The sequence below is a fragment of the Macaca fascicularis genome, chromosome 15 (assembly GCF_037993035.2).
Source record: "Macaca fascicularis isolate 582-1 chromosome 15, T2T-MFA8v1.1".
In the NCBI taxonomy this organism is placed as follows: Eukaryota; Metazoa; Chordata; class Mammalia; order Primates; family Cercopithecidae; genus Macaca; species Macaca fascicularis.
This window is the reverse complement of record NC_088389.1, coordinates 56,343,018-56,369,621: the sequence shown is the minus strand read 5'-3', so window position 1 is coordinate 56,369,621 and position 26,604 is coordinate 56,343,018. Positions and strand designations below refer to the sequence as shown.

Genomic DNA, 26,604 nt, shown 5'->3' with positions numbered 1-26,604 from the left:
AGCCAACTTTGAAGAAACTACACAAACCCTGTAGAAGAAAAAGTCATATGGGAAGGAAAGAGGAAGAAAGTATAACTGCAGGAACTTAAAGTGTAAATGGAATTAGGTTCATATTCAGCATCATTATTTGAAGGTCATAAGGATAGAATTTAGAACAAAGAAGTAATCACTTTAATAAAACAGGTTAGCCTCAAGTGGGGTTTGAGTGTTGTAGTGAAGTCAGAATTCTTTTGATGGAAAACTGCTTTGACTCCATCCTATGTTTAATGTTATATTAAGCTTTTATTATGCAGTTATAATATGCATATGTTTTCCAAAAGTAGTTAATTAACTTACTTTTAATGAATTTCCCTACCTGAAAGAAGTTGATCCCCTAGAAAGTGATGATCTTATGTGATGATCTTATTTTGAATACATAGTATGTTGAAATAAAACTATTATGCTTTTGTCAGGGGTTTGTTCATCTCAGTAGTAGCTCTTTCTATTTAAGAGTTGTGGCAGGATGTTAACAAAACTATTGCTCATTATTTAAAACCTTCAGATGAATGTAATCAGCAGCCCAAAAGAAAGTGAGAAAAAGCAGCTATTGCTGCTCTTGCTCTGAAAGCAATTTTGATTTAAGTAAGGGACACAATTTTATTTTACTTGGTTGTGTGAAAAAGTCCACTTTCTTCTAGAATCGTTTATTCAGGCAGTGGCACACAACCAACAAATTAGGTCACTGGGCAGTAGACTCCAAGGATGGTGGCTAGATTAAGTCAATTTTATTTAATGTGTAAAATGAGTTTGACATCCTTTTATATGTAGAAAGTTTTAAAAAATCACATCACTGCATTAGAGGAAGGTCCACTTTTCCAGAGAAGCAAGGGAAAGATCAGTTATTATTTTCACTGAAAGCGGATTACGGTCATCTTAAAATTACATATTACAGTGACTTGACATTTACCAGAACATTCTTAATACAGAGTATTATAGAATGACATTTAAATGATACAGGAAAAGTAAGACAAGTTAGATATGTTTGAATTTAAAATACAAAGGGAGATGAAAGAAAATGTAGTCAGTTGAACAAGCTAGATCTGAGTTAATATAATAATCTCTCCCTTTCAAGATGTGTGCCGTGAAAGTAACAGTGACAACAGTGATTTAAAATATGTTTCTGAGTTGAAATACAGAAGCAAATGTGCTTGACAGAGTATTTATTTTATTGTTGGCTTGTCCCTGGAGGACTTTATTACCCCCCAAACCCCTGGTCTTAGAGCTTTGAAGTTTACAGATTCTGGATTTTGCTTCATGGTTTTTCTGGTCTCCTTGTAATGTGCTGTAGGCTGCACACATTCATTCTAGAACACAACTTGCCTTCTAACTAAGGAACACGAATTTTTGTGAAAAATTCTTGCTACTTAAGACTCTTGCCAAACAATCTACAAATGAAAAGGAGTCTGGAGACTGTGACCGCTACTGGCAACTTATGAAGTAGTAGGTAATAGAGAAGCAATGATGAGAAGCAAGTGATGCTGACTCCTGCATTTTGTTAGATCTGATTCTGCATATATATTAATAATGGTGCACCCTATGGATGCAATTTCATGTTTATAACACTTTGGTCATTGGCAGCATTGTGCACCTGTGTTTTCCATGCCTTCCCATCTGCTGTCTACACCATTCAGATTCAGGTGACAGAAATATTTTATATAAAAGTTAATTAACCTACACTCTACAGATGAAATCTCTGTAGTTCAGCTAGGAATCTTCTGGGCAACTGCTGAAAATGGCTTACACTCACCCTTCCTAAGATTAAAAATGTAAGATTTATTTTTTTCCAGAAAAAGAAATCTTTAGTACTCCCTTGACAATTTATGCTTAGATTCTATCAAACTTTTCATTGTATATTGCCCTTACTCATTTTAGTTTTTATCTCGGCACATATATCAAAAGTGGAAGAAGATTGGAAATACTTATTTTTCCAGCTGCAAGAGTTGAGTGAAAATGATGTAAAGTCAGAAATCCTCCATGGTGTGGACTTTTTTACTAGTACATTGACCAATGTTGATCAAGTTCTCGGACTTTTCTCAGTTTCTCAGTCTTTGAAATGGGCGCATGCCAATTACCTATGTGCTTCATAAATACTTTGTGCAAGCCTTAACACAGCTTGAGATTATGATAAGAGTAACATATAAAAGGCAGAAAACTCATTACTAAAAGGACTCTGTCTTGTCCTTAAATATTCATCTCCTCATTATTACTTGTCAACGTTAAGTTCACAAATAGCTCTTTCATTGAAAATATATTTAGCTTTTTTAATCAATAAGAAACTAAATCATTTAATTCCTTTTTAAAACTTCTTAGATGATGGGGACAGGAATGGGCTGAACACAGCAACTGAATACCAGCCTCCGAGTCCACATTACATAGAAGGAAAGTAGGGACAAAGAAACAATCCCCAAATAAATCTCCCCGTCCATCTTTACGCTTTTATATATTTCTAATGCTTTCCAATATCCAAGACTAATTGACCACTCTTCTTTACCTATGGCTTCTGTACTAGGTGCAGATTTTTCTATTTACCCGAAGGAATTCAGAGCGATGTGCTTTCTTCCTTACACCCTTGCCTAAGGCTCAGGCACACCTTCCGAAGAAGTCAGAGAGAGCAGATGCTGCTTTTCCGCCACATGCTTTTCCGCCACATGTCAGAGCTCCTCTTGGGAGTGTGACACCTAGCAGGGAGTCAGGGATACCCCACCCCCATACCCTGCTCTTGTGGGTCTTCAGCACCTTGACCGCTCTCCACAGTCCTGAACCTCGACTTCTACTTCCCGCTGGGCATCCACTAGATTTCTCCCAGCCGGTCAAAACATGATTTTCTCTTATATTCTCCCCACTTCTTTCCTTCCAGCCGCGACATCACTGCGTGTTTTATTTCCACCCGCGCTTAAAATGTTTTATTCTACTTCTACTAAGGTCCTTCTACCTATCAACTACGAACGTGGCCCAATCGTTAAACAATATCAAAGTTATAAAGCAACAACTCCCCTCAGACTTTACCCAGCCGTTTTCTCTCCCCTCATGCAATGGCCTCGGCCCCCCGCAGCGCCCATCTCCACTCACGCACCAGACTCCTCTCACCTGACTCTCCCGCGGAAACTCGTGGCGGACGATGCTGATTACTGGAATGTGCAGGACTAAGCTGACCAAGTCGAGCTCCATCATCTCGCCCTGGCTCTGGGGGAAGGCGAGCAGCGCCGACACTCCTTGTACCACCACGGTATGGCACACACTTTGCAGGAAGGAGAAAGGGTCACTGCTCCACGGCGAGCTAGGGGAGGAGAAGGGCAAAAGCGGCAGATCGCCCAGGCCTGCCTCAATGGCCATCACTACTTCCAAAGACAGGTTGTAGGGCAGCAGCCCTTCCACGCGGTTCAGGTTGTCCACGGCGAATAGGAGGGCGTCCCGTGGCCACAGGGTCTCCGCCCCGGTGCCCTCGCCGGGCTTACGGGAGCCTGGCGGCCCCCGGCCATGCAGGGTGCTCCCCAACCAGCGTGCGCCCGACGAGGGCGCCGGGGACCGCCTCGTCCCTGGCTCCGGCTCATCCCTCTGGGCTCCTGCCCGGCTGCCGTCCGGAGCGCGGCTGGCCGCGCGGGGGGCCGTGGTCCAGGGCTGCAAGTGCACCGCGCCCACCCTCACCGCGTGCCCGATGCGCTTGAGGATCTGGCAGGGCTGCGGGTGCGAGGACGAGCCCGGCACCCCAGCCAGCACCAGTGCGCAGGGCGGCGGCAACAGCAGACAGACCCTGCTCAGCAGCCACCACAAAGTCAGTCTCCTCATTACTGTGACCCGCAGGGAGAAAGCGCGCCCCCTCCTGCGCCGGGCTCTCCCCTCTGCAGCCGCTGCCTGAGGTCTCCGCCTCCAGGTCCCGCGCGCAGCTTCACTCCACTCGGTGAAGCGGTCCCAGGAGCTGGAGCGGTCTCTAGGCCATCCAAGTTGGAGCCTAGCACACCCCCGGCAGTCTCAGATCCCGCTCCCAGGTCCCTCCGCCTGGCATCCTCTGCCCGTCCGGTCACTGCGCGGAGCAGGCAGGCGGGCAGGCCAGTGCCTGTCACCCGCGGTTGGAGCGTCCGTTCCCTGCCCTCCCCATCTACAGGGCGCCTCGGGCACTGCGTCCGGCCCCGCGAGGCGGCGGGGCTGAGAAGCAGCCGGAGTTCCTCCGGGGCAGCGGTGACAGAGGAGCAACGCGCTCTCGGTTGGATTCTTTTCCTTTTCTGCCCGGGCGAGACCCACTTATTTCCTGAGGTCGCGTTGGAGAGGGCGTTCACGCCCGGGGTGTGGAAAAGAAGCCAAATCCACCTTGTTCCACTGTCGGCCACCCTCCTGCAGGCTCCCCCAGCGCTGACTTCATTTTCTCTCTTCTCTCGCTACTTCCTCTCTGCCTTTCTTTCGTTATTTTTCCGCGGAGTCGCCACCACCGCTCGCTTCCTAGGAGGAGCAACGCGACTGGCCAGCAAAGGGTGGCTCTGCTCTGAGCGCCAAAGTTCTCCCCGCCTCAGCCGGCGCCTCCCTGTTGCTGAGCCCTGGCGCCTGCCTGTCGCTTGGCTGCGCTAAACGCCCACTGTTGGTGAGATTCCCGAGTGGCACATCCCGCGCCCCTGGAAAGTCCTCTCCCCTCAAAGGCTGGGAGTTGTAATTTGCAAAATTCCCTAACACCTAAGAAGGAAAAAAGGACTCTGAGCCGGTGAGAATTCTGAATTCGGAGTCGCACCTGAGGGATCTGAAATTCGGTGGTTCACTGAAATAGGTTCAAAGAGGCTGTGATTTAACGAGCTTCTGGATGTGTCGCTTTTAAGGTTTTTCTAGCTAAGGGTATTAAAGTAAGAATTATTTACACATTTTTATCTCCTCAGCTTCTTTCTCTCTGGCATGTGCACCTTTGCATTTTTTTTTTTTTAAAGAATCCCTGTGTTTTTAGGTTCTCAGAATTAAAACAAAGTGAATTCAAAGCAATTCTTTTAGTTCAATAAATTAAAGAGTTTCAAAGTACTTTGAGTTTCATATGCAGTCAACAGCAGTTCCCAGTTTAGATCAAGAGTCCCCATATCACAGTTTCTACTAAGTTACTTCATTTATATAGTAATGCAGTGAAGTCAGTGTGTTGTGATCTAATCTTTTCCTCCATGATTTGAATAATCTGAAACTAGAAGGTAAGGAAAGAGTTAAGGGCAGGCCTGTGGTTTGCACATATACAGTAGATTAATTTTATTTTATTCCACAGTATCGTTTAGTAGGAGGGAGAGATCCATGGGGTGGAGCAAGCATTGGGGATCAGCATTTCTAAGTCTAATACCACTTCAGGAGAACCATGACCTTGGCAATTTATTTCACCCGACCTTGCCCTGCTGTTTGGATCTGCTAAATTGTTATGCAAATACAGCTGGCTTTTAGCTCTGGAGGGTTGATTTGATTCATGAGCTAAAGTTTCCATCATGCTTTAAATCCTGGGATGAAGAGACTCGAGTTAAGTGAAAATCCCAAGAAGGTTGCAAAGTGAATACTGTTTTCCCCAGGCCAGATCTTTTAAAGATATCTCAGAACAAATTTACCAGACATTCAACATCGTTTTTGCAAGACTGGATTGCTAGAGAAGAAAAGTCTCCCGTGAGAGAAAAGTGGAAATCATAGTAGGGGGCTGAATGAGGAGGGAAAGAAACCCTCCTGAAGCCTGAGAGAACATCCCATGAATGGAGATAAGCTGCCTCTAGTGTGCTGGAAATTCCCCCTTGTTCCAGAGGATTCCATTGATTGAGATCTGAATAAGAAAAGTGTAGAAGTCTGGGGTCCTTGCATTGCAGGAAGATTGGGTATCTACTAATTGTATAGTAAGGAGGTATATTTGTCTGTACTCGAGTGTGTGTTTTGAAGAGTATAACGTATAACATTATAGGTCATGACCATGCTTCAGAGTGGTACTCTTAGTCATTGGCATTACACTTATGTTCAGATCAGGTTCCCAAGAAAGCACATGATGATGGAGAATAGTTTGATCTTATCATTAATAGCATCCTAGAATCACTGTATATGCATTAGGTTTTTCGCAAGTTCATGACTGCCTCAAGGGAATAACTGAACTGCTCTTACACAGAAGACTTTCCCAAGTTTCTGAGGATAATACTGCACCAGGTTGTGATAAAACTCTAGTTAAACCTGGTGAATACTGAGTGAACAATGAAGAATGGCTCTCCCTTCTCACGCTTCCTTTTGTTTCTTTCGGGGCTTTTCAATTATAATTGACTGGTTTCCTTCCTGTTTTCCTTTTGCTGCTTGGTTTTCTTTGTTCGTATCATGGTGGTCTGAGCGTATCTAACAAAGTTGTTCTCTCTCCTTTCCCCGAATCTTCTTTTTCCTTTTCCCTTTCTCCTTCTTGTCCACCTTTTTCATGTGTCAAGGGTCATCATTTTCAAAGTTCCTTTAAATTCAACAACCAGTGATTAAGCTCCTAGTATGTGTCAAGCATTGTTGTCGGACCATCCTGGAAACAGATGAATAAACTCTAGAAAAGTGGAGTTTTCCCCTTTCCACAGGATCACAGTCAATAAGTGAACAAAATGCTAACATAGAGCTTATATTCTAGTGTGAAAGAGACAATAAAATATACAAATAAATAAATAAATAAATGTAGGGTATGTTAATTGGTGCTAAGTAGAAAAAGAAAGCAGTGTAGAAGAAGTATTAGGAGGAGGATGGGTTGTAATTTTAGATGGGAAAGCCAGGAAAGACCTCTTTGAGAAGACAGCTTTTGAATAAAGATGTAAAGGGAGGTAAGGGAGTGATTCATGTGAATACTCTAGGCAAGAATTTCCAAGCAGGGTAAACTACATGCCAAGGCCCCGAGTGTTTCTGGAAGGTTTAAAGAATAAAGAGGGGTCTGGAGTGACTGGAGCAAAATGATCCAGGGTGAAGGCTGTGGCAGGTCAGGTCAGAAAGGCAATAAAGAGATGGCAGACAATGTAAGCCAATGAAGAGCTCTGGCTTCTACTCTGAATGAGATGAGAAGCCATGAGGGCAGGGACACTGGGCAGAAGAGTGATAGAACTAATACTTTAACGGGATCACTACAGTTGTTTTGTTACTAATAGACGAAAGGTGGTTAAGAGTGGAAGCCAGAGGAGGAGAAAAGGAGATGAGGCTATTGCAATAAGCCACGTGAAAATTAACATTGCTGTCAAATCGTAAAAATCAACCTCGGTAGGTTTGTGTGATCATCCCCATTCTAAAGAAGAGGACATTGAATTTGAGAAAAGTTGAGTTATTTGCACAAAATCGTTATATAGTGAGTGGCATTGTGGCTTCAATATTTTAAGTTCATCCCAGCTGTGTGGTTGGTAGCAAAAATCAGTTGAATTTCAAAACTGGCTCACTCAGAGATTAAGCTTTTTAAAAATTATTATCTGATTCAAAATGAGAACTACTGATCTAAGAACCCATGTTGGAGAGTCAAACAAGCCAGAACAAATCCAAATGTAACGTGTGCTTTTGTTCACATCTGTGTTTTCTGGTACCAGTAACGGATGGACTAAAAGCTGAGATATATTGCTGTGGTGGTAGCCAAGGAAAGGCTACAGTAAAGGATGCTGTGGGAATTAGGAGTTAGATTCTCTTCTCAGTATTGTTTCTCCTATGGATATGACATTTAACCTCTCACAGCTGAAGCTTCCTCCTCTGTACTGCGGTTGTGGTGACAGATCTTGGCAGTTGTCTATATAGATGCAACAGTATACATTCTCCTGTGAACCTTTTCAAGTTCCATGGGAATGGGAGGCTTCTGGTGAGTCTGGAAAACTATCTTGTGTTTTTTCCTATACCTTGACTTATTACAAGTTGTATTCACATCTATCTTTGTTTTGGTAAATGGCCATAATATTAAATGGCATGTCCTTAATTCTGGGTCAGCCTTTTCTTTTCAATGGTAATTATGTAGATTTTTATCAATATTCAGATGAAAAATGTGTTCTCCCCTAGCTAGTGCATACCCATGGTCTCAAATTGTGCTGTCTTCCACATTGGCTCCTTTGTTTCTATTGCCAAGGACCTTGTTGTCATATGAATCTTCCTGGATAAAAGCAAAAAGCAAACAAACAAAAATATGTGGAACTCTTAGAGAATCTGTGGTAGCAGAATTTTAGGAGGGAATGAATCTAGAAAAAAATTAGGCCAGTTTAGAGGAGCAGACCCTGAGGGCTCATCTATCCAAAGCCTAAGTATTTTTTCTCATTCCCCCAATTAAAAACAAGCCTATATTCACTCAATACTTTGTAACACTGTTCTACATTCTACTAATTAGGCATTAATTTTGGCAACAATCATTCTCTTTTAAAAATGCAATTAACTCTCATTTGGGGACTATCAGTCAATCACAGATTAGTATAAATTATTTTATCCTGATTGGTGTAAAATTAATATCCTCTTGGGATTTTGGGGGGAAAAGAAGGGAAATAAGTTTATTTTGCATTATAAAGGATTTTGGGAACATAAGAGATCTTAAGGAAGAATTTCAGAAGATGTGCAACAAATATTCATTACTCTAGAGCTTTTATCTTGAGTAACTTCTACATGCCAGGAATATTGTATACAGGATTCTGGTAGAACTTTCCTCAATAATTTTTAGGCAGACTGAGAAACTGCAAACAGGAAAAAAGGGACCTTAGAAACTAAGAAAATGGGGTGACAAAGAGGAAGCAAAAATCTAGTCTATCTTGTCCAATGCAAAATATTGCCTATGCTTTGACCTCATGCTGGAAAACACAAAGGATACTGTCTTTTCTTTTGCGTCACATAATCCCCTACACCCAAGAAACCAAATTCAGGCCAGGGCTATTACCTATCTGTAAATTAGGAATTGCCAATAGTTGCTGTTTACCTTTTAGCTATGTAAAAGCACATTATGGTATCCTTAATCAGGGGAGTCAGTCATCAGCTGTGACAAGTGCTTGGCCTTTTCAACATCCGCCAGGATTATTAGCTGAGTGTTTGGATTTCCTGATTTCTTTTGTAAACCTCACACTAAAGAGAACTCAAATAGGGATTGGAGAAGCTAATACGGCAGTCTCTCTCAATCACTCTCTTTTTGTGTGTGTGATAATCATTTCAATTTAGTGTTTATCCAAATGAGCTATGGAATAAAACTTGGCCCATCACAGACTGGGACATTTTTAAGGACTTTTTTGTGCTTAATTTGCAGAACTAGTTTTATAACTGCAGCCAAAAGAATTTGGAAATTTTCTAAAAGCTTATTTGCCTTCATGGATCTTATGCCTTGCATCTGTAAAAACATTTAGCCTACAGAAACATAGTTTTTATTCCTTTAGAAAGAGACTTTAAGAAAGACTTTCAGATGATGCTCAAGAATTATGCAGTCTTCATTATTCTAGAGCTTTTATCTTGAGTGACATCTGCATGCCAGGTAGTTGGCATGTATGATTTCTTAATTTCATGACTAGACAGCTCTCCTTATTTTATAGACGATGAAACTGAGGGTTGGTGAGGTCGAGTCATTTACTGAGAAATGGGATGCAAACCCGGATTTGATATTCTTTCTTCAAAGTTCATGCTTTTTTCATCTCTACTTCAAGTATGAATGGAACCATTATTACTGGTCTTGACCTTCTGTAGAACCATTATTTGACTAGTGTATAGGGATAAATATAATTACAAAGTTATTTGATTATTTATTACTTATCAGAGGATACAAATGAAAACTCACAGTTATAATATTTAAGATGATCTCAGAAAATGTTTTCCTTACTGTTTAATAGTACAAAGAGTCATGAATCATTATCATTTTCTATTTTCTTATTGGGCCACAAAACATAGAGCCAGATGTCATTTGTTCATTTCATCTGTGATGACTCCTACCTTGGCTGCAGTTTAATGTCATTGACAATATGATCTCATAATTTATTACTTTCCTTAGGGTCTCTGTGCAGCAACCACATACTCAGGATACGAAGAAATATTTTAATATGTGAAAATCTGTATGATTTGTGATAGTGCTTCTGGAATGTTCTCATTGGAAAAAGTTCAATTCTAGGGGAGCCCTTACTCTCTATAAGGTAGACTGAAGCCTCTTATTTACATACTCTAATTGACAGACTTTAATCTGTATCAAAGGATTGAAGAGTTTGCATGGTATAAGCTAGTTTGCTCAAAAATGAGCTTGGACATACTTTATGTCATGATGTGTGAGCTTTGGCTAAACAGAGTTGCCATTTCTAGGTGCTGGAGAAAAATCTCATGGGTATGCTGTATCTTCTGGGAGCTAAGCCACTCTGAAATGAGGGCTAGTCATCTAGTCATTTTTGTTGAAGGAGAAATGACCTCTTTCTGAATTTGAAATCCCTTCAAAAAACCCTGTACCTTTTTCATTTGGGGTGCTATCATTGGATTAAAAAACCCATAACCCCAACAGTACTATCATTGCAGCTTACACAATGGTGAGCAGATTGAATAAGACTGAAACAACAGCAGCAGTGATTAGCTTATGACCACATGGAACTCAACCAAGAACTCAATGGGAAAACGTTTTCATCCATTAAAAAAGTACTGGTGTAATGAGACAGATTTGGAAGAGGCAGGATGTAAGTAATAATAATTACTGTCTTCTGAGATGGGCTGACACCTCTCTTTTGAAGAGCTTAATACATTTTTGCAGATTTCTTTCTTATTCTCTCTCAGGTGGGAAGAGGGTAGACATATTAATCTATTTATATGGTTTTGAATCAATTATAAACAGATGGTACCTGAGACAGAGTCAGTAAGTGGATAGCCCAAGTTTCCACAGATGCAGAACTTAAATTTCATTTCTTTTATAGCAGCCAAAATTGGGAGGCAACTTTTACTATTGCTGCTGCTACTACTACTACTGCTACTATTACTACTACTACTGGAGAAGTGGGCACATGTAGGCTGATGTTTCTTCTTTGATCTGCTCACAGGCAAGGTCCTAGTCTGGATCTGACATTTAATGCTGTTAAGTTGATGGCTGAACTTTTCTGGTAATGAAAACACTGACTGTCCATTTGTTTATAATGGCCATATCTGCTTGAATCTTGGTTCATGCTTTCTAACTGGGATATTTGCAATTTCCTCCTGCCTTGGTATTTTTTTTTTTCTTGAAGTTCTTCATCTGGTTGGTGACACAGTCATGTTTCTGCAGAGTTTCAAAAATGGTCTTTAGCAAAAGCAATCTTCTTTTTCTATTGTACCAGCAATTCAATCTTTCTCTTTAAGTCTCCCTACTAGCTCCCTGCTGCTTTCTAAATCAAGCTGTGATTTTCTGGGTTTATCAGCCTCTCTATCATGGGGTTTAAATTTGCTATTAAAGATTTTTTTAAAAAAACTGATGCCAAAAGTCACCTTCACTCCAAAAGTGGGGGACCAGAAATAAGTATAAAGCAACATCCACAGTTGGTGGTACAGGCACAGACAGGTGTATGGGATAGGCAGGGGAAGTTGTCTACAGTGTTTTTTCTTTTACATACAATTTTTAAGTGGCTAGCAATGTCTATAGGCTCTGTAGATATCATTTTATACCGATGATGTTAATGCTAACAAGTCTTTTTTTTTTTTTAAATAACCAGAGAATATGGTTTTAGCAAATATGACCTGGGGCCATATTTTTCACAAGAGCAGAAATTATGATGATAATGGTAAGATTACGTGGAATCCTATGAGTATATTAGGAAAGGCATTAGCAATGTTTTCACTTTAAGATAATGAAAAATATGCCATATGTATAATAAAATGTAATTTAGCAAAATGTATATGTTGAATTATTAGCCTCACATCTTCATTCCTCTGTGGTAGTAGTATAATCTTATGCTAGGTGGGGTGTATGTCCCCTGTTTTTGAGTTGAAGATTGGTCAATGAATATTACTTTGACCAATAAGACTTTAGTGGACATGAGGCAAACAAAGACTTGAAACATACTTGCACAGCTGGGCTTCATTTCTTGAGCCCCTGCCTTGCGTTCAAAGAACATTCTTTGGATAGCTGCTAGTCCAAGAACCCTGAGAGACATGTAAATAGACCTGTACCCAACTGCAGCTTCAAGCCAAGTCAAACTGATCTTAATGGACAATGGGCTGGTAAGCAAGAAATAAATGCTGTTTTATGTCCCCAATATTTTGTGGTTCTCTATTATGCAGCAAAGTGACTGATCTACGTGTATAAATCTACGGGGGAAAAACTTTAATTAGATGCATTCTGTTCACTTTTAGGAGAAATAGTCCAAAGATAAATCAGAGACTTGGGGGTTAAGAAAAAATCCTCAAATCATTCTATGACATATTCTAGATGGCCCATGTATAGTCCAAGTACTTATATTTACATCTATAACCTCATACAGTGCAGATTCATTATCTTTGTATGACCCAACACAATGAAGATCTTGAACCTTCAAGAAATGAACATACTCAGCATGTAGTATTTATTAAGAATAATTCCATACATTCGTATAGTGCCTAGTGGAAGTGGTATTTAGCTTAGAATAAACACATCCCGTTGCAAGATAATCTTAAAAATTCTTTATTTGTATCTTTCAAATAGCACAAAGAAAATACATGTATCACAGCAATTTAAAAATATATTTCTTCTTTCTCTCATGCATTATCTTTACTCATTACAACTGCTTTTGCATTTTTTTTTTTTATTCTAAACTTTCCTTATAATCTTCAAACCTTTCCCTGTTTAAAGATTTCCCCAGCCATAGCCTGTGGCCTCCCAGTCTTTCTCTGTCTCTAGCTTTCTTCTTGATTCTGCATAACAAACCTCAGGAGAATGTATTGAATTCAATTGACAGGAGACTGAGGACTTCAAGCCAGAATCTTCTTTAGTATCCTGGGTTAGGATGAAGGCTGAGAACACGCATAATTTAATAACTGTTGACACATCACTTGTGGAGACTAAATCAGCTCTGTGTTAGGAAGATGATAGATGTTTGGCATAGAACTCAGAAATAAATAAAAAGGTCCCTGCATGGAAGCCTCCGTAGTGCTGGAAAATTTTATCATTCCAACAGGAATAAAGGAATAAGGCTTGAAATAAAAGAAACATTCTTAATTGCAATTGCGTTCTTTGTATGGATGTCAAACATAAAAGAATCAACGAAAAAAATGGTGGATAGTGGAAATTTACAGCATAGGCCAGAAATCATAAATTGGAATAATAGGATAAAATAGAGCCAAAATGTACCATTAATAAAATTATGCATACATAAATAGATATTTTCTATTTGTCATAGTAAATATAGTGGTTTCCAAATTATATAGTCCCCAAGTGGATAGCCTTTTTGGTTTCAACTATGTCACTTTACTTCTCTGTAACTAAAATTTGATTTACCTTTCAAATGTCCATTTCTACTGATGGTGGAAAACTGAAATAGATAAATGTAAAGACATTTAGTCTGTTTGGATTAAACAAATTCCCTCAGGGTTCTTTCACTCTTATTTTCTTTCATCTATTCTGCAGTAGTATGGAAGTGGGTTTATGAATTGTCCTTGTGTGGAAGGAAGGGAGTTGACTTTGTTGAGGTTTCTTTTTCTGCTATGGTGACTCCTGATGTGGGTCTGTACCTTCTGTTGAAACCTTAAGGACTACATCCTCCCTATTCCAACTCCTGACTTCTCTGGGCCATTGGCTCTTTCAGCCACTTTTGCATCTCTCTTACGGAGTGATGAGAATTTTCTGAGACTCATCCATTCAACACTGGGTAGTGTGAAATTTGAGGAGGTTGGCCTTGGACCTCTATCTAGGTGCTTCCTTGGGCCACTGTTCTAATGCTTAGGGGACTTGTGGACTTGAGGCTTCTCTACAAGGTTTTCAATCTTGTAAGCTGTGCTCTAAGTTGCTGGAGAATAGTTCTTTCTGATGTGGGATTCTCTTAGCCTAATTGAGTATTTATGTAGTCCATCTGTTTCCCCCTTGAAAATTTCAACCCTGTATTAGTTTTCTATTAATGGTAATAAAAAATTACTATAAATTTAGCAGCTTAAATTAACACACATATATTTTCTTATAGTTTCCATGGGTCAGGAGTCCAGGTTCAGTTTACTTGGGTACTCTTCTCAGGGTCTTACCAATCAATCGGTTGGCTAGGATGTATTCTCACCTGGAGGCTCAATTGGGGAAGAATCTACTTTTAAGTTCATTCAGGTTGTTGGCAGGATGAAGTTCCTTGGTACTGTAAAAATGAGGGCCTTGGATTTTTGTTGACTGTTGGTTGCTGGCTGTTCTCAGGACCTAGAGCAGTAGTTTCTAGAAACCACCTGGAGTTCCTTTCCATGTGGACTTCTCCAATACGGCCACTTATTTCATTAATCCCTCAAGGATAGTCTCTGTTAAGACACAGTCCTTATGTAATACATAATATAACCTAATCACAGGAGAGACATCTCACCACCTTTGCTGTAAAATGTTACCTAATCACAGGAGTGACATCCTGTTAACTTGCTGTATTCTATTGGCTAGAACCAAGTCACAGGACCTGCCTTCTCTCAAGGAGAGGGAGTATTCAAGAACATGCCCACAAGACATGGGGATTATGGGAGCCACCCTGATGCCTATTCAGCACAAAAGCCAAAATGAGTTGGAGAGCTGAGCACAGTTGGAGGCCCAGAAAATGTATAGTCATACCCCCTCTAATTCTCCCTTTCCTGTTAGCTGGTAATGCTTTTCTTCTCTCAGCTAACTCCTAAATCATCATGTATAGTTTTTTCAATCCATCTATGAACAAAATTTACAACCTTTCCAGGGGTTGGGTTCTAGATCTTTTAAGGTTTGCAGAATTCCAAAGCAAACACAACAACAAAACTTTTCTGTGACAAGCCTGGCTCTTTAAAATATGGGCTTCAAGAGTGATCACTTCTGCTGTAGTTTTGCGAAAGTATACTCAGAAGCTAAAACGTTGATAGTATGATTTTATCCTCTTTGTTCTGTCTTAAATTAAATAATAAACCTTATCTCCATCTAGTTTTAATGGTGGAATAGTGGCATAACTAAAAACAAATTGATTATCAAGAGGGGAAAATATATCAGGTGTTATTTGAAAGTATAATTCTTGCCCATTAGGCATAACGACAGTGGGGAAAGTTATTATCATTTAATGACTGCTTCTTGGAAGCTTACATGTCAACAATGAGAAAACTCACTTTTTAACTAATATGCTTCAGTGAGATTAAAGAGCTGTGTATAATCACACAAAACATTAAAATATATAGCTCAGAGTTACATTGTTGGTGCTTTGAAAAAATAGGAATACTCCCATGCTGATAATAAAATCAAGCTATCAACCCGTGTGAACGGCCCCACGACTATTGATCCTTTTTGATAAAATTATCCAATTCATGATAATTAATACAAAAAAAAGAAGAACAAAAGAAAAACTAAAATGTGTATATAGAAAGATGTTTATAACAGCCCAATTCAAACATTGTAAAAAACTGGAAAACAATATAAATATTTAATAATAGGGGAATAATTATTTATGGCATATCAGTTCTATGTAATTTCACCCAGTCAGTTAAAATGAAGAGTATTCAAATTTTAGGTTTTTGTAAATCACCTTGGAAAAAAATCAAGTATGAATTGCATGTACTTTGATTATAATTCTGTATGTCAACTCTTCATTTACACATGGAGGTCAGAAAAATATTAATATAAAAATAATGGTTACCATTTTTAAAAATTAGTAGTACCACATTTACACAATTTAAAATGAAACTGACAAGCAAATTAAAGTGTAGCTAATCTAACAAATAGTTACCCAGCTACTTCTCATATTTAAAACATATTTAAGAACTAGAAAATAAACAAATATATATCAAACGAGCCAAAACATACATTGGAGTGTCGATGCTCTGAAGTTCACACATTTCATTTGTAGAACACATCCAACTTTCACTCGGAGCATTCTAACAAACATGATTCCTATACCATAGGAGATTAAAAGAGATAATCAAAAGAGACGGAACAAACCTCAGAAATTTAATAATAAGATCTATACATTATCTTATACTACATAAAGTGCATTCATATGCAGTATTTCCTTTCATTCATACAAAAACTTTGAGTTGTTTTTATTGTGTTTATCTCACAGAAGAATACATGTGGTTAAGTATCTTTGCCCCAGATCATACAACTTAAATTCAGGTGTTCTAAGTTTGAGTTAATCTCTTTGCCTTCACTGCATCTTCTAGCTTGCAAATTGAATAAACGGCTTATTATATGTTCACTTTGGGATTTGAAATTGTTTTAGGAAAAAATAACTGTAATGAACATTTGTATAGAAGTTGATTTCTTTCTTTTAGAATATCTTTGCCACTCTGTGTCTTCACAGTTCTTTTAGTTTACGTGGTTCTCATTCCAATCATGGAATAAAAAATTTGGCAAAACAGATTTTTCACATAAAAGTGCCAGTTTTCATGCCAGAAAAGGTCAATAAGTGGAAACATCTGGAATTTTACTTGGTGCTGCTTTATATCATGGATTTTATAAAGAAGACAAGGCTTGCAAAAATGGACATCAAAAGCTTCCATCAGGAGAAAAGACTTCTGTGATCTATATTAACTTGGGTCAAATGGCACTCCTTTGAAATGAGCTTGAGGCATCGCATTATTCTTTCTCATGCTGTCTTTTGGCTTCACGGGGTACTTAATGTTTTCCAAGGTTCTTTTGGCCAGGTTAATTGGTATTTTCTAGGTTATCTAGGACCCGCAAAACGTCTGCTTAGGGAAATAATTTGGTGCTGTTAATTTTTTTCAGCACAAAAAAGTGCACATGGTCACACACACCACACATCCTTGGCATTTACTATCTTAATGCATTGTACTGCATTTCTGATATGTCTCTGTTTTAATAAGCTAAACTTTAATTCCAGGAAAGCAGGTCTAATTGTATGCCTAAAGAGATAAGGGGATCCACTCTTCCTTAGATGATAAGTAAAGCTTAACTCTTTGGTACCTCTCCAAACTGATGTATGATAGTAAACAGATGTGCAATAACTAGTGGCAAATTCAGACCTTCTTACTTGCAGAAGACTATGTGATAACTGAATATGCCATATTTTACTTTCTGGCAATTAGAAAAATAGATATATCACATACTTGGAATGATGAATGAATGAGTACAGGTACTACTAGGGGTTACAATTATGGCCTTTTTTCCCACCCGTCATCCCGATCCGCAAGAATATAAAACTGATTCATAACAAAAACAAAACAATAAGAACAACAACAAAACAAGAATCCACACCAACAAACAAACAAACAAGCACCTGGTAAAAACTACTGGGGTCAGGGCCTACAGATGTTGAAAAGCTCTCATCCTTGTCTTCTCTTTTGTGATACACTGATGATCTTAAGACTATGGCCAAATAGACAACTAAGCCACAGCTGGGACCCAAACTTAGGTTGAAATGTTCTAATACATATGTATTTCTTTGTGTTAAGGTGACAACTGCTAGGGAATGTTACTGGTGCTTTTGGCAAATTTAGAGCAAGAATGTTTCACTCATGTGATGTGCAGAGGGAAAGGAATGGGTCATATATCAACATTAGACCCTACCCCTAGCATATGGGTAAGAGAGAAGTCTCACATTTTTGAATGGATCAAACTTCTGAACTCCTGAATTGTCAAATTGGCACTTAGCGTGCACTTAATTAATATTAGCTATTATTATTACTAACTGAAAATAGAAACTTAATACCATTAAATCTCCTTAGCCCAAAGAGAACTCTGAAAAGTAAAGAGCTTCAGTGTATAGGTAAATTGTATTATACAACTCAAAAGTCTTTGAGATCATCGCTGCATTTCAATAGAGTGTGATAGAGGGCAAAGACCAGTTTACTTTCCCTTTCAATTAGATTGAATCAGTACAAGTCTGCACATTTGGATTTCATTAGTTCATTCTCCTGAAGAATTGCACGTCATAAATTATAGTTAAGATTACACACGTCTTATGACAAAATATGCTAAAGCATTTGCTGGAAATGAGGTTAAAGATTTTCTCTATTATCTAACTTAGCCTGCTAATACAAAATTTTCTGTGAGCGATTCTCTTAGAAATAATTTATTAAAAAACCTCGGTTTCCTTTTAAGAACTATAATACTCCCTCCTTTCTGAAAAAAAAAATGAGCAATATAATTGGTTCTGATTACCATTTTACTATCTTTACTAGGAAGCTCAGGGCCAACTTAGAAATTCAGGTAAATCAAATATATTGACACTATTTTTTTTTCTTTTTTCTCTTTGGTATTAATTTCTTGATTTTGTGTTTTATATTCATGTATATTCTGTTACTGCATTTCATGCGTCACCGCCCCCTCCCCCTTTTTCTAACTGCCAGCTGCCTCAAGTCCTTTATGGAAAAGAGCAAACAGAAATTCAATCAATCAATGTATCAATTCCATACCGTGTATTCTGTTAGAATTAAGAAGTGTGCAAATAACACATTATGCATTTATCTAAATTTATTAAATCTGATGAGGAAAATAATCAGAATGCAAACAAAGAACTTCTAGATGTTAAACTGCTAGGATTGAAAGGATTTTGGAGGTCACCTAGTTACATTTTCAGTGTGACTCAGCTTTTGCATTCTCATTGGCATCGTATTTTCTAAAGATTTTGTAGAGCTTAGAGTATAATTCCATTTTTATATCTTGTGATAAATAAGCATATTAAAAACAGGCTCACTGAAATTAAGATAGAAATGTTCGGCCGGGCGCGGTGGCTCAAGCCTGTAATCCCAGCACTTTGGGAGGCGGAGACGGGCGGATCACGAGGTCAGGAGATCAAGACCATCCTGGCTAACACAGTGAAACCCCGTCTCTACTAAAATACGAAAAAAATTAGCCGGGCGAGGTGGCGGGCGCCTGTACTCCCAGCTACTCGGGAGGCTGAGGCAGGAGAATGGCGTGAACCCGGGAGGCAGGGCTTGCAGTGAGCTGAGATCCGGCCACTGCACTCCAGCCTGGGAAACAGAGCCAGGCTCCGTCTTAAAAAAAAAAAAAAAAAAAAAAAAAAAAAAAAGAAATGTTCAATAATGATAATGTGCATCACAGCAAATCAAATCATTTTAACTAAAAGTATTTTAATCTCTTTTATTTTTCCCATAATTTATACATTTGTAAATATCCTAAGGTTCATTTAAACCACTTGTTTCTAAATACTCTTTATTTGTCTAAGTGCTGGTAGATAAGAGTTATTTACTGTCTAAAAATAACATATAATTTGTGCCTTTGTAAGCTTTTCTAAGATCATCAACTCTGAAAAAATGTACAGCAATTTATTTCATTATTATTTGAATTTGGGCTGGAGTTCAAAATATAGTAAGCTTAAAAACTTATAAACTTGGCAAACAATCCCAAGAAAAATGACCTGTACGTGCTTAATTGAAAAGGATAGCAAAAACTCCTGGTGGTTTTTAAGTTACTTACATCCCACCTCCCCTGCTACCCAGTCAGGTTTCAGACAATATAGGAAGATTGTTTAGCAACCCTGGAAAACCTAACTGAGAAACTGGGGACATCTGAATCATAAAGGTAGCTGCCAGTGAAAATAAAACTGCTAGTTATGGTTGATTCTGTGTAGAAACGGGCAGTCATCACAGCTGGGTTTACTGGACTGTGTTGAGACTGTTAGTGGCTGTTGTAGAATCTTGCCCTTTGAATCATCCAATTCCTGATTTGTTGAGCCTCATCAGAGGAATTGCCTTGTGGAAAGAGTTCATTCTAAGAAATCTTGAGTCGTATGTAAATGGTTGTGACATTCCCTTCCTCATAAAGAAATGCAGAAAGGCTTCACTTATTTATTTTAGGTAGACTTAAACTACTACTTCAGAGAGCTTCTGGGGACACTTAGAGAAGAGATCTTTAGATGTGAGAACTCTCTGCAAAATGTTCCTTGTATCTCCTAACTTAAATTTATAACAGCACCAAAAATAGGCTGAGGGATACCCCAAGTGGAAGAACCTGGACGTTTCTTCATGGACAAATGTCTGCTGCATTTTCTCTGAAAGTGCATCTTGAGACGACAGCTTGTGTTTGCTCTTTTCTTTCTCTTGGTTTGTTATTTGTTAGTCTCACTTTAGTACATCACATGTTCAGTTAGCCAATTAATGTAAAATTACTTTATTATCATATGAGGAGGTGTTTGGATACAGAAAAAAATACACAGGCTTTTTATTTTTGAATAACATCAATACAAGATCAGTCAAAAATTAATATTCCAATCAGACTTGACCAATTTTCAGGTGAAACTATATCACTTGCCAGAGCATGTGTTGACCCACATAAATCTTCAGCCATAATTAAAAGTAGATCATTGTGTTTTATACTCAGGCATTGAAGAATGATGATTTTTTAAATTTCTTCTTTGTGTTAATTCCACTAGCCTATATTTAACTCTTTGTATAACCTGCAACAATTGTAGCAGGTTACAAATGTTCTATGACCTGCTAAACACGGGTCATAGAGGCTCAACTTGGCCAACCCAGATTATATAAAATTCCAGCCTAAATTGGGCTCCATCAAGGAGTAATCTGTTATGGTGATTCTGTTTTTACAGTACAATTTAGGAAAATTACATGATCTACTAACTGTGTTAATAACACAAAGTTGAGTTTTTAAGTTATGAGAGCTAATATTTGTGCATACATCAAATCAAGATTACTTTGAAGACAATACTCCAATTTAGGCACCAAACTTAGTAAACAAATGTAAAGACACATTAAATTGCATAAAATTTTATACTACCTTGGAAACTCTAATGTTTGCATTTATTTATTTATTTATTCATTTATTTTTATTATAGCAGATGAATTGATACTATATGTGTTAGTCCACTTTGTGTTGTTACAAAGGAATATTTGAAGCTAGGTAACTTATAAAGAAAAGAGGTTTATTTGGCTAATAATTCTGCAGGCTGTACAAGGAGGGCACCAGCATCTGCTTGGCTGCTGGTGAGGCCTCAGCAAACTTACAATCATGGTGGGAGGCAAAGGGGGAACCGGTGTATCCCATGATGAGAGAGGGAGCAAGAGAGAGGGAGGAGGTGCCTGGCATTTTAAACAACTAGTTCTCACATGAACTAACAGAGTGAAAAATGCACTGATCACCAAGAGGAATGGCACCAAGCCATTCATGAAGGATCTAACCCCATGATCCAAACACCTCCCACTAAGCCCCATCTCCAACACTGGGGATCACATTTCAACACGAGATTTGGAGGGGACAAACATCCCAACTATATCATTATACTTTCAAAGTAATTTGTATACTTTTGTTTTCAGCTTTTCAATGAAAAAGTTTATGATCACATCAATATTGGAATATGAGGGTAGAGAGGCATATGTGTTAGGGTAGAAATGTAACAGGCTGGATATAAAAGATGAGGTCAGTAAGAGAGTTGGTCTATCACAGAAAAGTCCCACTCTCCTTAGAAGAGTCTCACTCTCCTTAGTCTGTAAGAGATCTGGAATACAATTCTCTGTGAGAAACCATGCATTTATGAAGTTCCTTATGGCTTCAGGAAGCTGTGAGACACTGTATGTTCTTCTGTTACAGTTTTAGATCAGGTTCTCTAGAAATAGACTCTGATACAGGGATTTGCCTACAGGAAGTTTACTGGGAAATGTGCTCAGAAGCAGCACCTGTTGGGGTTGAGGGAAGCAGGATTAGGCAGAGGGAGAAGCTGATGCAGGTGCAACAGAAACCTCAGCAGATCCCACAGGGAGCTCTGCAACAGGACAGACCATTAAGAGTTAGTCCAAATTAAGGCAAGCAGGTAGGCCCTTTGCTCCTCCCCACAACCATTCCTATCAAGCAGACATTGGAAGAGGGCTGTCTTGTGAGAGAGGTCGTGAGCCTTGGGCAACTTTGATCCCTTTATCAGAGGCAATTTCTCAGAGTGTGACTTGGTTATGAGTTACCAGCCATAAACATTCCTGATAGCAGGTGTAGTGATGAATTATATGTATCAACTTGACTGGATCATTGGGTGCCCAGATATTTGGCTAAGCATTACTTCTTGGTGTGTCTGTGAGAGTGTTTCTGAATTATAATAGCATCAAATCTGTAGACTGAGTAAGGCAGATTGCCCTCCCTAGTATAGGGGGGCATCATCCAATGTGTTGAGGACCTGAACAGAACAAAAAGGCAGAGGAAGGGAGAATTTGCTCTCTGACTAGTTGAGCTTCTCCTGCCCTCAGACTGAGACCTTTGTTCTTCTGATACTTAGGACTTTGAACTTGGGCTGGACTACACCACTGACTTTCCTGGGTCTCCAGTTTGCAGACAGCAAATTGTGAGACTACTCAGCCTCCATAGTTATGTGAATCAATTCCTCATAACAAATACAGATGCTCCTAAACTTACAGTGGGGTTGTGTCCTCATAAACTCATCATAAGTTGAAATTATTGTAAGTTGAAAATGCATTTTATACACCCAAGGTACCAAACATCATAGCTTAGCCTAGCCGATCTTAAACATCCTCAGAGCACCTACATTAGCTTATAGTTTGGCAAAATCATCTAACACAAAGCCTGTTTTATGCGAAAGTGTTGAATATCGAATTCAATTTATTGAATACTATACTAAAAGTAAAAAACAGAATTGTTCTGTGGGTACTCCAAGTATGGTTTCTGCTGAATGCATATCACTTTCACACCATAAAGCTGAAAAATCATGAAGTTGAACCATGGTAAGTTGGGACTGTCTATGTATCCTATTAGTTCTGTTTCTTTGGAGACTAGTACACTGGGATCATGAGGTCTCTGTTTTGAAGGAGGACTAGGATGGCCTGACCACAGCATTCCCTGTGGTTACCATGTCCTGTAGAATACAGAGCACACAATTATTATATTATTATTGCTGTTTATTAATGATCAGAGCTAACACTGAGACCTATTTATGCATTTAATTGAGACATATTTATGCATGGAGCACTTTTCCTAATGCCCTATGAAGCTAGCCACTTTAAACATGATCACCGTGTTAGGCAATAGAAAGAACTGGTTATAAACTCAGGATTTGGAGTCAAAGCGCCTGGGTAAAAAACAGTAGCATAGCTTCCTGATTCTTAGGTATGCAACCCTGAACAAGATCCTTAAACTTAGAGGCACTGTCTCACAGAGTATCTGGAAATGTTAAATGAGCTTAATAGTAAAAAGCATTTATGATGGAATAACACACAAACTATCATATAATTTATACTTAAATACTCGTTATAATTATTGTCTCATCCACCTTACAGATAAGGAAACTGAGGCTTGCAGAGGTCAGTTAAATGCTGAGACACATTGACTCAGGCAAATTGACTATCGAGTTCATTGCCTTTTTTGAACATTATCTATAATAAAGTCCTATGCATATTTGACATATAGAGGTCCAGAAAATCAAATAGATTGTGTTCTCCATGTCTTCTCAATGAGATAATCAAACTGAGTGAAGATAACTCCATAAAATATTATGGGTTCTTCTGACATTGCAGCATGATTCTAACTTTAAAGAGAACATGATCATTTACTTGTATATTCATTCATTATCCAGTGAAAACTTTTGAGTTGGACTATTGTGTTCCATCTATTCTCTTGGACTTTGAAATAAAGTGATTATCAGGACAGTCATTGTTCCTGCATTTGTAAACTTATGATCAAATAAGAAAAGTGTGTTGCATGTTATAAAAGAGAAACATAAACTATGTGAATATAAGAGGAAAAGTGAGTTTCAAATTTAGGTAATACTTAAGTACCTACTAAAGTTATGGCAAAACTGCCACTCCAGCACTCATAACCTACATGAATCATTAATGGTGATCCTATTTCCCCTGACTCTTAATGTGGCCTCACAGAATGTAGTAGAAACATTAAAATGTAAAAATTTAGTAATACAAGCAAGCCATCTCACTCAATGGCTATATGCCCTGAAGAGAGCATGAAATGGGAGATATTACTTTGCTGTTCAGTCAGTTGACTTCAGTTTCCATTTACTTCTTACGATATGTACACTTTATTGAGCTAGGTATAATTCTTATGTTAAAGACACTTACTTTTCCAAAACATGGCCTCTCAACATGAACTATTTTTATCTGTGGTGAAATGAAGAAATAGCAATCTTTCCAAATCCTGGAGGAAGATTGCTGGTGTTGATCTTATTGGTCTCCAATGAAGCATAGAATACAACCACGCATGGTAGTTCATCCATGATTAAAGGGATTTTTAGTTTTAGTTTTGATTATATGCAATTTTTGCTTTACGTGCTCACTTTAGAACTTAACCTCCAAATAAGATGTAACTTCATATAGTATTTTCCTTATCTGAATGGACCCCAGGGCCAGGTAAACTTGGGCTCAAATCACAGTACCCTCATAACTGGCTGTGTGATTGGGAGAATTCAATTAACTTTTCCATGCTTCATTTTCCTCCTCTGTAAAATGGGGATAATCTTACAATACAGAGTTGTTGAGGATTAAATGAAAACACATGCAATGCCCTTAGCACAGAATTTTATTGAGCAATAGTAGTCTATTAAGAAAAGTCCTTGCCAAACGTAGAACTCTAGAGAGTCAGAGTTGGCACAGCAGCTAAAACTTAGTTTGTGCTGACATGTGTATTAGGAGTCAGTAAAACATTGAAGGAACTAGTATATAAAACAGTGATTAAGTTTAGTTTTGGAGTTAATGCTGAGCTTGAAACTCCCCTTACTACACTTACAAGCTTTGTAACTTTGGGCAAGTTATTTAACTTCTCTAAGCTGTTCATCTGTAAAATGATGCAACTAATAATTCCTACTTCACAGGGTTGTTGTGAGGATTAAATGAAATGATCCATGTAATGCACTTAGCTGAGTTCCTGGCACACAGTGTGCACTCTGAAGTGTTAGCTTTTATTATGGGAAAATTTCACACACTTGAGCATTTTAATCCCTTTCACAGTTCTTCATTTTATAAGAAAAGAGACTCAATGATTTGTCTAGCTGGTAAGTGGTGATACTTGTCTCAATCATAGATCTTTTGACCCCAGATTTCCTGCACCCTGCTTCCTGTCTGTCCCTCCTTTCCTTCCCCTCACAAAATATAGGCAAGTTCCTGTTAAAACTTTTGCTGTTGATGTAATTTTACAATTGCATAGACTTGATACTCAAAATTAATTCCACAACGAAAATTAAACCCATGGAAACCCCCTGGAAGGTTGCAATCACACACAAATATGTCAAAATGTGAAAGGTCACAATACCAGAATGAGTCTCCAGAAATAATTCAGGGGATATGTCAATCCGAAATATTAAGACAGAATTTTAAAAGAAAACAAAAAGAATGCCTTTCTGCGCATACAAAGCACAGACTAGAAGTGACAGGAGAAGGGCATAAATGCACACTTTTCACTGTGGTTGTCTTACTTTAGGGAGAATTCACAATTATTTCATTTCATGGCCTAGGGAAACCACAATCTCTTGCTCACTCATTAGTATCCATTTTTTTTCTAGTTGTAGAAGCCTCTTATTATTTACAGCTTTAAAATAATTTTAGTATTCACATTTTTCAACTGGGGGTGGAGTATTTCCTTTGAGCAGAAGAAATAAGTTAATGTAGGATTTCCATTGGTTAGATGCCTGATAAAATTGGTCCATGTCTTGAACCCTAGACTCTAATGTGATGAAGAGATATTTACTGCCATATTCAGAGTCATTAGAGCCCTGAATTCAGAGTGCTTGCTGCATATCATACCTTTTGCACAAAGGAACCATGTACAAATTCAAGGTAGTAGTGGTTTTAATTTAGTCCATCTATGTCATGGTCATTCATTCTCCATTCGGTTTAGGCGAACCCTTCTATCTTTTGCTTTTAAGCCTCCCTAACAGCCACTGACCCAGAAAAGTGAAGCACATAGTTCCAACAAATTTGTAATGGTCCTGCTTCCTCTTCTATCACTGTCTGTTCTCATTCTGACTCAACTCCTGTCCAATTTCTGGCACTGAACTGATTCTCTCCTACTCTTTACATTGTGTCTGAGGAGCTCCTAGCTTTCACATCACCCTCAAGGATATTGGTTTTGATGGCTTGGACGTATTATTGGTTCTCCCTGGGATATCCAGTGCTAATTGGTGTTCCTGCCCTCCCACTGACTTACCTACCTGCAGCCCAGGAAGACAAGTACAGCAACATCAGGCAGACTTCTTATATATCTGTTCCTGTCTCAGGAATTTTCATAATCATTGCTAACTATCCCATTCCCCACTAGCATAATGAGAATTTTGTCTATGTATATATAATATACATATTATTATTATATTATTCTTACATTACTTTTTTCTTTCTTTTTAAAATTATTTTCTTTTAAAAATATGTATTTTTAATTGACAATAGTTGTGTATATTTATGGGGGAGTACAATGTGATGTTTTGATCTATGTGGAAAGATTCATCATTACAGGAAGATTCAGTCAAGCTAATTAACATATCCCTCACCTCGCCAACTTAGTTTTTTCTGGTAAGAAAAAGTCAATCTCATAGAAACAGAGCATAGAAAGGTGGTTCCCAGAGGCTGTGGGAAAGAGGGAGGGAT

The 26,604-nt window shown here is 38.5% G+C and overlaps 1 protein-coding gene and 1 long non-coding RNA gene across 3 annotated transcripts in view; one reads left to right on the top strand and one right to left on the bottom strand.

Moving 5' to 3' along the window:
- Nucleotides 1–4,500, bottom strand: part of GRIN3A (glutamate ionotropic receptor NMDA type subunit 3A) — a 165,968-nt gene extending 161,468 nt beyond the window's left edge. For both annotated transcript variants that reach the window (XM_005581158.5, XM_074016955.1), the window contains exon 1: nt 3,127–4,500. In XM_005581158.5, coding sequence (XP_005581215.3) covers nt 3,127–3,825 — 699 coding nt within the window. In that variant the 5' untranslated portion in view covers nt 3,826–4,500. The remainder of the gene's footprint in view (nt 1–3,126) is intronic.
- The window catches only part of LOC135967401 (uncharacterized), a 503,457-nt gene continuing 479,981 nt past the window's right edge, over nt 3,129–26,604 (top strand). The window contains exon 1 of the long non-coding RNA XR_010581490.2: nt 3,129–3,265. This is a non-coding gene — a long non-coding RNA (uncharacterized lncRNA). The remainder of the gene's footprint in view (nt 3,266–26,604) is intronic.